This window comes from Erythrolamprus reginae, chromosome 8, assembly GCF_031021105.1.
Source record: "Erythrolamprus reginae isolate rEryReg1 chromosome 8, rEryReg1.hap1, whole genome shotgun sequence".
NCBI lineage: Eukaryota > Metazoa > Chordata > Lepidosauria > Squamata > Dipsadidae > Erythrolamprus > Erythrolamprus reginae.
In genome coordinates this window covers 54,004,777-54,018,725 of record NC_091957.1, presented here as the reverse complement: position 1 = coordinate 54,018,725, position 13,949 = coordinate 54,004,777, and the positions used below count along the sequence as shown (strand labels likewise).

At 42.0% G+C, this 13,949-nt stretch overlaps 1 protein-coding gene across 1 annotated transcript in view; it reads left to right on the top strand.

Moving 5' to 3' along the window:
* Positions 1–13,949, top strand: part of PASD1 (PAS domain containing repressor 1) — an 87,392-nt gene that overhangs the window by 36,465 nt on the left and 36,978 nt on the right. The window contains exons 2-6 of the mRNA XM_070759934.1: positions 2,205–2,261; positions 4,347–4,501; positions 8,345–8,436; positions 12,428–12,517; positions 12,621–12,729. Of these exons, the coding sequence (XP_070616035.1) occupies positions 2,230–2,261; positions 4,347–4,501; positions 8,345–8,436; positions 12,428–12,517; positions 12,621–12,729 (478 nt within the window). The 5' untranslated portion in view covers positions 2,205–2,229. The remainder of the gene's footprint in view (positions 1–2,204; positions 2,262–4,346; positions 4,502–8,344; positions 8,437–12,427; positions 12,518–12,620; positions 12,730–13,949) is intronic.

The following is a 13,949-nucleotide window of genomic DNA, read 5'->3' as shown; positions in this document are numbered from 1 at the left end:
GGTTATACGTGAAGGTGATTAAAGAAGGCAGCCTGGGTGTAACGCACCACGCATGAGACTTCTCTTACGTATTGAAGGTTGTGGTTGCTGTGCAGCCAAAATATTTGGCTGCACCCATGTAAAAATGCCTTTGGGCATCGGGTGTGGTCCTGGATTCATGGGCAAGAATGCTATCGAGCACCTGACATCTGATTGATGGAGGATGAGGTTCCAAGAGACATTTCGTGCCTTGGTCTGATGGAGTTAGAAACCTAGAAACATAATAATAATAATAATAATAATAATAATAATAATAATTCTGAAGCATAACACACCAGACATTGTGATCGTGGAGAAAAAGAAAGCATGGATCATCGACATCGCAATCCCAGGAGACAGCAGAATTGAGGAGAAGCAGCTAGAGAAATTAGTGAAATACGAAGATCTAAAAATCGAGCTGCAACGACTCTGGCATAAGCCAGTGAAAGTGGTCCCAGTGGTCCTTGGCATGCTGGGCGCAGTGCCAAAGGATCTCAGTGGACATTTGAAAACCATTGGAATTGACAAAATCTCCATCTGTCAATTGCAAAAGGCCGCTTTACTGGGATCCGCACACATAATTCCCCGCTACATCACGCAGTCCTAGGTGCTTGGGAAGTGCCTGACTGGTGATGAAATACGAAATCCAGCATAATGATCTCGTTTGCTGTGTTGTACTGACATAATAATAATAATAATAATAATAATAATAATAATAATAATAATAATAATAATAATATATTAGATTTGTATGTTGCCCCTCTCCGCAGACATACAAGATTGATGGCAAAAAAAGACCTCATGGTCCATCTAGTCTGCCCTTATGCTACTTCCTGTATTTTATCTTAGGATGGATATACGTTTATCCCAGGCATGTTTCAATTCAGTGACTGTGGATTTACCAACCACGTGTGCTGGAATTTTGTTACAAGCATCTACTACTCTTTCCGTAAACTAATATTTTCTCACGTTGCTTCTGGTCTTTCCCCCAACTAACCTCAGATTGTGTCCCCTTGTTCTTGTGTTCACTTTCCTATTAAAAACACTTCCCTCCTGAACCTTATTTAACCCTTTAACATACCGGTATATAAATGTTTCGATCACATCCCCCCTTTCCCTTCTGTCCTCCAGAATATACAGATGAAGTTCATTAAGTCTTTCCTGATACGCTTGATGCTTAAGACCTTCCACCATTTTTGTAGCCCGTCTTTGGACCCGTTCAATTTGATCAATCTCCTTTTTTAGGTGAAATCTCCAGAACTGGACACAGTATTCCAAATATAGTCTCACCAGGGATAAACATGTATCCATCCTAAGATAAAATACAGGAAATAGCATAAGGGCAGACTAGATGGACCATGAGGTCTTTTTCTGCCGTCAATCTTCTATGTTCCTATGTCTCTGAAACTTACATGGGAAGAAACCCGAATATTTTTTTTTTTTTATTTATTTATTTATTTATTTATTTATTTATTTATTTATTTATTTATTTATTTATTTATTCATTCATTCATTCATTCATTCATTCATTTATTCATTTATTTATTTATCAGATTTGTATGCCGCCTCTCTCCGTAGACTCGGGGCGGCTAACAACAATAATAATACAATGTAAACAAACCTAATATTTAAGTTAATTTAAAAACTCCAATTTAAGAAACCAATCATACATACAGACATACCATGCATACATTTTATAAGCCTAGGGGGAAGGGAAAGTCTCAATTCCCCCATGCCTGACGACAGAGGTGGGTATTAAGGAGCTTACGAAAGGCAAGGAGGGTGGGGGCAACTCTGATATTTGGGGGGAGTTGGTTCCAAAGGGTCGGGGCCACCACAGAGAAGGCTCTTCCCCTGGGTCCCGCCAAACAACATTGTTTAGTTGACGGGACCCGGAGAAGGCCCGCTCTGTGAGACCTAACTGGTTGCTGGGATTCGTGCGGCAGAAGACGGTCCCGGAGATATTCTGGTCCGATGCCATGAAGGGCTTTGTAGGTCATATACCAAGAACTTCATATACATATATATATATTTGACAGAAATAAATAAAAAATGTGTATATGCATACACACACATGCACATATATATTGCATATCTTGCAGAAGTGACAAACATTGCCATTTTGTAGCACCAAGTAGCACTTGTTATGCCAGTAGAAAAGTGACTGTTGTGTATTTTCATTGCAGAACTCTACATTCTGTAAACGAACTGATGGATGAAGATGAGAAGGACAGAGCAAAGAGGTACAACGACTGGGGGAAACGGTTTGCGACCCTAAGGAAGCCACAGGCTGAGCTATCACCCTCCGAACATCTTGTAGCGAGTGTGACTTTTTTTTCTTTCTGATAACAGCAACAGAATAAAATCACAAAGGCAAATATATGCGTCTCGGGATAATATTGCAGGATCCTATCTGAGTTTTGGAGGGTTTTTTTACTTCTTCTTCCAAACTTCTGAATTAGTGCTGGGACTTTATTCATTTAGGGTTTTAGTGGGTATATATCTGTATACACATAGTAAAATACATGATGAAGGTTATAGAGGAGATACTCATAGTAAAATATATCTAAGAAAGAATAGAAAAGAAGATATAGGAATAGAACATATCAATGAAAGAATAGAAGAAGAGATATAGGAATAGAAGAAAGGTACAGGAGATATAGGAGAGCAATAGGACAGGGGACGGAAGGCACTCTAGTGCACTTGTACTCGCCCCTTACTGACCTCTTAGGAATCTGGATAGGTCAACCGTAGATAATCTAAGGGTAAAGTGTTGGGGGTTTGGGGATGACACTATGGAGTCCGGTAATGAGTTCCACGCTTCGACAACTCGGTTACTGAAGTCATATTTTTTACAGTCAAGTTTGGAGCGGTTAATATTAAGTTTAAATCTGTTGTGTGCTCTTGTGTTGTTGTGGTTGAAGCTGAAGTAGTCGCCGACAGGCAGGACGTTGCAGCATATGATCTTGTGGGCAATACTTAGATCTTGTTTAAGATCTCAATCTCCAGGATGTGAGATTGGAGATTTCTGATCTCTGACATGTCTTGGAGACAAAGAAGTTCCTTGAGGATCTAACCAGTTCTGGAGAACCAGTAATGAGAATTTTGAGTTCTTTGGAGAAGCAGTAAATGCCACCTCTGACTGGTCCTGCCCCCATCTATTGGTAGCTACGATGGTGAGATCAAAGCGCCACCTTCTTTTGATCTGTGCTGGCGTAGTGGTTAGAGTAAATCACTGCAGGCTACTTCAGCTACAACTGCTGTAGCTGCTAGCTGTAGTTCAGCAGTTCAAATCTCACTACCGCCTCAAGGTCGACTCATCCTTCCGTCCTTCCCAGGTGGGTCAAAGGAGGATCCAGATTGTTGAGGACAATATGCTGGTTCTGTAAACTGCTTAGAGAAGGGTTGTAAAAGCACTAGATAAGTCTAAATGCTATTGCTATTGCTACTATGGTAGAACCTTGGCTGCATTTGTCATGGACCATCCTGTTCTGCGGGCTCTCTGGTAGAAGCCTCTCGAAAATTCAAGGATACAAATTTCAGACACACGCACACACGTTTGAAAATTCAAAACAATGTTCTTTATCGCAAAAGTCAAAATAAACTAAGCACTCTTTTTGTATTGCAAAGAGCACTCGTCCCAAAACAACCAGGTCGTCTGTACAATGTCCCTTAAGCAGTCATTAAGTACTTAGCTAGCAGCTGTGAAGAAACTTCACACCCCTTCTTCTTCCAACAAAGTGAGACACACACACACACACTTTGGTATCAAAGGCATGAAAAATCAACAAGCAAAGTCCAGAAACCACCAACCCAGGATTCCTGACGAACTGTGATCAGATACTCTTTCACAACGGCTAAACCCCCCATGCTGCTATTTATAGCAGCAGCCCTAATTACTGGAGCCCCCACCCAACCACAGGTGGCCTCATTTTCTCTTGTAATAATCCTTCAGTTGTTGTCTCCTATGCATCACTCTACGCATGCGTGGATGTGTCATTACTTCTTGTTCAGAATCCAAGGATGATACAGATGATTGATCTCCTCCTGGGCTGTCTGCCAAACTCCCCTCTTCCCTGTCACTCATGCTTCCTTGGTCAGAGGAGGCTTCATCGGCAGATTCCATCGGGAGCAAAACAGCCCTGCGGCATGTGGATGTCTCCCCCACATCCACCTGCACATTCCTTGGGGCAGGAGCTGGGCCAGAGCTAACCACAACGTATCCTAACATTTTTTATCATACCTTGTGATGGACACCTTGTCCTTGTAGATTTGCCCGCGGAAGGGGAATTAAGTTTTCAAGGCAACTTTGTGCTTCCTTTAACCAGGGCGTCACGCAACAAATCGGAGAAGAAAAGAAGAGATCAGTTCAATGTCCTCATTAAGGAACTGTGCACTATGCTTCAAGGGCATGGCCATCCTCTCAAGATGGACAAGTCCACTATCTTACAGAGGACTATTGACTTTTTACAGAAGCAGAAAGGTACGTGGACCACAGAGGAAAACCTTGACCTGTGCTCTTCTTATTACGGTGGTACGCTCTGTTTCCTTTTTAAAAAATAATGTTTTTAAAAAGCTGATAATAATAATAATAATAATAATAATAATAATAATAATAATAATAATAATAATTTATTAGATTTATATGCAGCCCCTCTCCGAAGATTCGGGGCGGCTCACAACAGTAACAATGTATATTTTTATATATTGGGGTTTCTTGTTTTTTAGACTTTTTAAATGTATTATTGTTATTTTAGATTCTAACTATTAGATTTGTCATTATATATTATTTTTATCATTGCTGTAAGCTGCCCCGAGTCTACGGAGGGGGCGGCATACAAATCTAAATAATAATAATAATAATAATAATAATAATAATAATAATAATAATAAAATAAAATAAAAACAATGTTACAATGGAACAAATCTAATATTAAAAGAGAAAAAAACATATAAAACCTCATCATTTAAAACCAAACAACACATACATACCAAACACAAAATATAAAAGCCTGGGGGAGGTGTCTCAGTTCCCCCATGCCTGGTGATATAGGTGGGTCTTGAGTAATTTACGAAAGACAAGGAGGGTGAGGGCAGTTCTAATCTCCGGGGGGAGTTGATTCCAGAGGGCCGGGGCCGCCAAAGAGAAGGCTCTTCCCCTGGGGCCCGCCAGACGACATTGTTTAGTCGACGGGACCCGGAGAAGGCCAACTCTGTGGGACCTTATCGGTCGCTGGGATTCGTGTGGTAGCAGGCGGTTCCGGAGCTTGCAAAGGTGAGTGGTTGCCTTTCTCTCTTTGCTTTTCCCAAGTAAGCAAACAAAAAAAATGTGCAGAGGAGAGTAATATAGAAACATAGAAACATAGAAGTCTGACGGCAGAAAAAGACCTCCTGGTCCATCTAGTCTGCCCTTATACTATTTTCTGTATTTTATCTTAGGATGGATATATGTTTATCCCAGGCATGTTTAAATTCAGTTACTGTGGATTTATCTACAACGTCTGCTGGAAGTTTGTTCCAAGGATCTACTACTCTTTCAGTAAAATAATATTTTCTCATGTTGCTTTTGATCTTTCCCCCAACTAACTTCAGATTGTGTCCCCTTGTTCTTGTGTTCACTTTCCTTTTAAAAACACTTCCCTCCTGGACCTTGTTTAACCCTTTAATATATTTAAATGTTTCGATCATGTCCCCCCTTTTCCTTCTGTCCTCCAGACTATACAGATGGAGTTCATGAAGTCTTTCCTGATACGTTTTATGCTTAAGACCTTCCACCCTTCTTGTAGCCCGTCTTTGGACCCGTTCAATTTTGTCAATATCTTTTTGTAGGTGAGGTCTCCAGAACTGAACACAGTATTCCAAATGTGGTCTCACCAGCATTCTATATAGCGAGATCATAATCTCCCTCTTCCTGCTTGTTATACCTCTAGCTATGCAGCCAAGCATCCTACTTGCTTTCCCTACCGCCTGACTGCACTGTTCACCCATTTTGAGACTGTCAGAAATCACTACCCCTAAATCCTTTTCTTTTGAAGTATTTGCTAACACAGAACTGCCAATACAATACTCAGATTGAGGATTCGGGGGATGATTAGGGGGCTGGAGGCTCAAACATATGATGAACCTTTGCAGAATTGGGCCTGGCTAGTCTAATGAAGAGAAGGACCAGGGGAGACATGATAGCATCTTCCCATATTTGTGGGGCTGCCACAGAGAGGAAAGGGGGGGTCAGGCTGTTTCCCAGGACCAAACAAGGAATAATGGATGGAAACTGATCAATGAGAGATTCAACCTGGAAATAAGGAGGGATTTTCTAACGATGAAAACAATCAACCGATGGAACAGAAGTTGCCTTCAAAAATTGTGGGAGCTTCATCGTTGGAGACTTTCGAGAAGAAATTGGACTGCCATTTGTCACAAAAGGTGTAGGGTCTCCTGACGGGCAGGGGTGTTGGACTAGATCAGTGTTTTTCAACCAATGTGCCGCAGCACACTAGTGTGCCGTGAGACATGGTCAGGTGTGCCGTGAAGCTCAGAGAGAGAAAGAGAGAAAGAAAGCAAGAGAGAGAAAGAGTGAGAGAGAGAAAGAGAACAAGAGAGAGAGCGAAAGCAAGAGAGAGAGAAAGAGAACAAGAGAAAGAGAGAGAGAGAGAAAGAGAGAGAAAGAAAGCAATAGAGAGAGAGAAAGAGAGGGAGGGAAGGAGAGAGAGAAAGACGTAGAGGGAGGGAGGGAGAGAGAAAGAGAGCAAAAAAGAGAGGAAGGAAGGAAGAAAAGGAAAGGAAAGAGGGATGGAGAGAGAAAGAAGGGAGAGAAAGAGGGAGGGAGAGAGAAATAGAGCGAAAGGGAGGAAGAGAGAGAGAGAATTTTTTTGTCCAAACCTTTTTTAGCCCCCACCCTCCCCCCGCTCAATGTGCCCCAGGTTTTCGTAAATGTAAAAAATGTGCCATGGCTCAAAAAAGGTTGAAAATCACTGGACTAGATGATCTCCAAAGTCCCTTCCAACTCTATTAATCTGTTAAAATCCAAGCACCCTCTAACTCTGGCACTTGAGAGTGTGTATGCTTTACAAGAAAAATAACAGAAAGCCAGAGGGACCTTGGAGGTCTTCTAGTCCAACCCCCTGCTTAGACAGGAAAACTTACACCACTTCAGACAAATGGTTATCCAACATCGTCGTAAAAACTTCCACTGTTGGAGCCTTCACAACTTTTGCAGGCAATTTGTTCCACTGGTTCATTATTCCAACTATCAGCAAATTTCTCCTTACTTCTAAGTTGTTTCAATGAATGGCTGTATCTTTTCCTATGATTGTGGGGGAGAAAGTTGATTTAAGGTTATTTCTTCTTTTACATGACATGTAACTGATGATGCTTCTCCTGACTAAATGTAATAGTATTCACTCTCTCCACATTTTTTCAGTTACGGTGGTAAAATCTGGCTGGTTTCCTAGAGGAAGATCATTTCCTGAAGGGTGTGTGTGTGTGTTCTGCCTGACTGGCTCAGGCAATGAGTAACAGTCCAAGGAAAAGAAATCAAACACACACGTGCTCTGCTAATCAGCAAACTTGTATTAGATAAACAAAAAAGGGTTACTCAAAACAGTTCTTACTCTCCAAAAACAAGGATAGTGCAAGGCTTACTTCAGCCACATACAAAAACACAGGAAAAAACAAACATAGACAACCTGGAATGAGCAAAGACATTTCAGGAGTTCTTTTGAATCTTTGGAGCAAACAGCAAGTCCCAGAGTTTTCACCTCCCACTTGTCTGAAAAAGCTGGGTTGAAAACTCCAACGGCACGGAACAGAAACTTCAGAGCAGGAACCACAAAATAACACAGATAAACAGCCACTGTTTGCCTTGGCCTTTGTTCCCTTTTATCCCTTTAGCCCTCATTAAGGGAACCACACCCAGCCCTCAGTATAAGAGCCACACCCAGCCCAGGTGCTCCTATAATGACTTGTAATACTCCTTCAGTCGATCCCTTCTCTGCATAGCTCTTCGGCTACGCAGATCAATATATTGATCTGCAGAAGAACCCAGGGACGAAAGATTGTCTGAGGGACTGCATGCCAAATCCCCCGGGCTGTCTGCTGAATCCTGCGTCCCAGTGGCCTCGTCCTCCTGGCTGTCTGCCACGTCTTCCTGGCTGTCAGCCAGGCTTTCGCATTCACTTTGTGCCGCGTCTCTCCCATCTGTGGGAGCAACGGCTGGCCCAGGCCCAAACACAACAGGGGGATATATCGCTTTTTTTCATATTCCATCCTAAGTTCTGCCGCTTTTTCTTCTTAATCCAATGGCTTTTTTCTCCTCTTCCCTTTTTAGAAATCTCGGCCCAAACCGAAGCCTATGAGATTACACAAGACTGGAAACCCTCCTTTCTTAGCAATGAAGAGTTCACTCAGTTGATGTTGGAGGTAAGGTGCCATTCCACAGATTCAAGAAGTGCTTGGGCTCAGCGGAAATATTTGCTGGGAATTATTTCTTGCCGTTGGTTGAAAAGAAACAAAAAACAGGTAGGTGGGGGGTGGCACCCCAAATACCTCCTACTAAACAGAACAAATTAAAATTTATTTTATTTATTTATTTATTAGATTTGTATGCCGCCCCTCTCCGTAGACTCGGGGCGGCTCACAACAATAACAAGAACAATGTAAAAAACAAATCTAATAATTTAAAAAACACTAAAAACCCCATTATTAAAAGCAAACACACACACACAAACATTTCATGTATAAACTGTATAGGTCCGGAGGAGATGTGTCAGTTCCCCCATGCCTGACGGCAGAGATGGGTCTTAAGAACTTTACGAAAGGCAAGGAGGGTGGGGGCAGTTCTAATCTCCGGGTGGAGTTGGTTCCAGAGGGTCGGGGCCGCCACAGAGAAGGCTCTTCTCCTGTTGAACAATGACAGGGTGAGATTTATTCTCAACCAGAGGAGCTCTGTGGATTATTCTGGACCAATTGTTCTCCTTCAGCCGAACCCACCCTACTGTAAGGATAAAATGAAGGCAAATCTCTATATTTCAGTGGCTTTGAACTATGGAATAAAGATGAAAGGAAAGAATATTTTCTATTCTATTCTATTCTATTCCATTCCATTCCATGCTATTGTAGTCCAGACCAGTCCTCTTTTCTGTTTTGATCTGTTCCATTCCGTTCCGTTCCATATTCTATTCTGTTCTGTTCTACTTCATTTGTTTCCGTTGGGTTTCCTTATTCTATTCTATTCATTATTTAATTATTTAATTATTGGATTTATATCCTGCTGTAGGACTCAGGGTGGCTTACAACATGTGAAAAACAATACAATTTTGAAATCCAATAATAACAAAATATCTTTCCTATCACCCATTTCCTCCCACTTAGGACTGTATGACTGTAACTTGTTGCTTGTATCCTAAGATTTTTATTAATATTGATTGTTTCTTCATTGCTTATTTGACCCCTATGACAATCATTAAGTGTTGTACCTCGTGATTCTTGACAAATGTCTCTTTTCTTTTATGTACACTGAGAGCATCTGCACCAAAGACAAATTCCTTGTGTGTTCAATCACACTTGGCCAATAAAGAATTCTATTCTATTCTATTCTATCCTATCCTATCCCATTCCATTCCACACTCTATTTCTATCATGTCTAGGTCTAGGTCTATATTATATTTGTGATAGCTAGTTCCAGTTGCATTGTTCATCTATTGGGATATAAATAGACCAGCATTGGTGGTCTGTGCTGGGAAATTTGAAGAAGATCGTTCAAAAGACAAGATGTTCTTTCTGTTTCCAGAGAATCCACCCCTTATCCATGCCTTGCAGTTTGCCCAGCTAAAAATCTCCATCTTTGCGCTGTGTGTGGGTTGAAAAATGGATAAGGAAACATTTAGGAATTTGCTTATATTAATACAACCTGCCATTGACCTGGTTTTTCCTTTGGTACCATTCCTTAATGAAAATAAATATTCCACGCATAGAGACAGAAAAAAAAAATTTCTCTATCTCATTTCAGATCGTGTAGAATGCAGCTGCGAGAGCAATCATGGGCTTTCCCAAATATGCCCATGTTACACCAACACTCCGCAGTCTGCATTGGTTGCCGATCAGTTTCCGGTCACAATTCAAAGTGTTGGTTATGACCTATAAAGCCCTTCATGGCACCGGACCAGATTATCTCAGGGACCGCCTTCTGCTGCACGAATCCCAGCGACCAGTTAGGTCCCACAGAATGGGCCTTCTCCGGGTCCTGTCAACCAAACAATGTCGCTTGGCGGGACCCAGAGGAAGAGCCTTCTCTGTGGCAGCCCCGGCCCTCTAGAACCAACTCCCCCCAGAGATTAGAAATGCCCCCACCCTCCTTGCCTTTCGAAAGCTGCTTAAAACCCACCTCTGCCGCCAGGCATGAGATACACTTCCCCCTAGGCCTTTACAATTTTATGCATGGTATGTCTTTATGTATGATTGGTTTTTATATAATGGGTTTTTAACTGTTTTTAGTATTGGATTTTGTTATATACTGTTGTATTGCTATTGTTAGCCGCCCCGAGTCTGCGGAGAGGGGCGGCATACAAATCCAATAAATAAATGAATGAATGAATAAATAAATAAATTTATCTCATCCTTTTACCTGCCAAGGAAGGCATTTCACTGGAATTTTAAAGCAAGTTCTTTCATCTTTTGTGGATTATTTCCTGCATCTTTCCCAGCACGGTATTGGAGGGTGTGGCCTGGCTTAGAATTACTGCACTTTTGAGTATTTCCTTGTGGTAGAGATCCAATGACTCACCTTCTTTAGAAAAATCTGTTTACTTCCCATTTGCAAATGTCTCTTCACAGGCTTGCAATTTAATCACAAGAAGCTGGGGAGAAAATATCTATAGATTTCACTTGCAGATGTTTTTTTCAAAAATGCCTTGGCTTTGCAATCCTGCTGGCAATTTATTTATTTTTTTTGTCCTTTCAAGGCTCAACAGTTGCTCTCTTTGAATATACCAGGAAGCAGAAAAAAGGGGAAATTAGAAAAGGGAAACCAACCTTGGTTTCCTGCTGCCTGGGTGGTATAAATTTTATTCTCCAATCTCATCGCCTTTGCAGTATGCTGTGATTCAGATATGGATAGGAAAAATAAAATTAGCATTAATTCAGAATAAGGAAACGAAAACCATAAAAATCAAATAAATAAATAAAATAAAATAAAATAAATCTGTCTATCTATCTATCTATCTATCTATCTATCAATCTATCTACCTACCTACCTACCTACCTACCTATCATCAATCATCTATATATCTATTAAGTATATATCCCTATCTATCCATCCATCCATCCGTCTATCCATCTATCATCTATTTGTCTCTATCTGTCTATCTATCTATCTATCTATCTATCTATCATCTATCTATCTATCTATCTATCTATCTATCTATCTATCTATCATCTCTCTCTCTCTCTCTCATCTATATATCTATCAAATTATCTCAGGGACTGCCTTCTGCTGCACGAATCCCAGTGACCAGTTAGGTCCCACAGAGTGGGCCTTCTCTGGGTCCCGTCAACTAAACAATGTCATTTGGCGGGACCCAGGGGAAGAGCCTTCTCTGTGGCGGCCCTGACCCTCCGGAACCAACTCCCCCCAGAGATTAGAATAGCCCCCACCCTCCTTGCCTTTCGTAAGCTCCTTAAAACCCATCTCTGCCATCAGGCATGGGGGAACTGAGATATTCTTTCCCCATAGGCTTCTACAATTTATGCATGGTATGTCTGTATGTATGATTGGTTTTATAACAAGGGTTTTTAGCTGTTTAATATTGGATTGTCACATGCTGTTTTTATCACTGTTGTTAGCCGCCCCGAGTCTACGGAAAGGGGCGGCATACAAATCCAATAAATAAAATAAATAATAAAATAAATCTCTCTCTCTCTCTCTCTCTCTCTCTCTCTCTCTCTCTCTCTCTCTCTTATCTGTCTGTCTGTCTGTCTGTCTATCTATCATCTCTCTCTCTCTCTCTCTCTCTCTCTCTCTCTCTCTCTCTCTCTCTCTCATTCCTCCTTCTCTCTTTTTGAGACAAACGGAGTTACTCTACCATCCTCAAATCAAGCCAGCCAACTCTTTTGTCTCACGGCCCAGAAAAGCAACACAAATAAATTACTCCCTTCTCTCGTTCTCTGTTGCTAAAAAATATAGCATCTACAAATAATTTTTGCTACCTTCTCTGGATCCCTCAAATCTCCTCCTCCTGCTCAATAGTCAGAGACTGATTTTAATGCTTAATGCTGGGCTCTCTGCTAGCCTCGTAACTTGAACAAAGTTTTATAAATTCCATTGAAAATTTAATTTTGAAGTAAACAGCCGAGAGGCTGGGATTCATGCTGTGTGTTCATATATTATGTCTTTTTTCTCTCCTCCTTTCTCTAGGCTTTAGATGGGTTTGTCATTGCACTAACCACTGATGGGATTATTATTTATGTATCCGATAGTGTCTCTTCGCTTCTTGGACATTTACCGGTGAGTTCTAACCGCACAATATCTAAACACCTCTTGGTTTTACTATGTTTTGCACCGTCACTGCAACTCTCTTGTTGAACACAACAAAATTCTTTTGTCTCAGTCAGATTTGGTGGACCAAAGTATATTAAACTTCCTACCTGAGTGTGAACAGAACAACGTCTACAAGTTACTTTCAGCCCACATGCTTGTGACCTCCGATTTCCTAAATGGTAAGTGAGCCACAGTGGCACAGTGGTTAGAGTGTAGTATGGTAGGTTACTTCTGCTGATCACCAGCTGCCAGCAGTTTGGGAGATCGAATCTCACCAGGCTCAAGGTTGACTCAGCCTTCCATCCTTCCGAGGTCGGTAAAATGAGGACCCAGATTGTTGGGGACAAGAGGCTGTCTCTTTGTAAACCGCTTAGTGGAAGTGATGTGCTGATGCCTGGAGGCTGTTGGGGCCTGGATGGGTGTCAACAAACTCAAACTCAACCCAGACAAGACGGAGTGGCTGTGGGTCCTACCTCCCAAGGACAATTCCATCTGTCCGTCCATTACCCTGGGGGGAGAATCATTGACCCCCTCAGAGAGGGTCCGCAACTTTGGCGTCCTCCTCGATCCACAGCTCACATTAGAGAAGCACCTTTCAGCTGTGGCGAGGGGGGCGTTCGCCCAGGTTCGCCTGGTGCACCAGTTGCGACCCTATTTGGACTGGGAGTCACTATTCACAGTCACTCATGCCCTCATCACCTCGAGGCTCGACTACTGTAACGCTCTCTACATAGGGCTACCTTTGAAAACTGTTCAGAAACTTCAGATCGTGCAGAATGCAGCTGCGAGAGCAATCATGGGTTTTCCCAAACATGCCCATGTTACACCAACACTCCGCAGTGTGCATTGGTTGCCGATCAGTTTCCGGTCACAATTCAAAGTGTTAGTTATGACCTATAAAGCCCTTCATGGCACCGGACCAGACTATCTCCGGGACCGCCTTCTGTTGCACGAATCCCAGTGACCAATTAGGTCCCACAGAGTGGGCCTTCTCCAGGTCCCGTCAACTAAACAATGTCGCTTGGCGGGACCCAGGGGAAGAACCTTCTCTGTGGCGGCCCCGGCCTTCTGGAACCAACTCCCCCCAGAGATTAGAATTGCTCCCACCCTCCTTGCCTTTCGTAAGCTTCTTAAAACCCACCTCTGCTGCCAGGCATGGGGGAATTGAGATACTCTTTCCCCCTAGGCCTTTACAATTTTATGCATGGTATGTTTGTTTGTTTGTATGTATGTTTGGTTTTACAATAAGGGTTTTAAACTGTTTTAATATTGGATTGTCATGTGCTATTTACTACTGTTGTTAGCTGCCCCAAGTCTATGGAGAGGGGCGGCATACAAATCCAATCCAATCCAATCCAATCAAATCTAGAAACAGTTCAAGAGCACCAAAGGGCTTAAG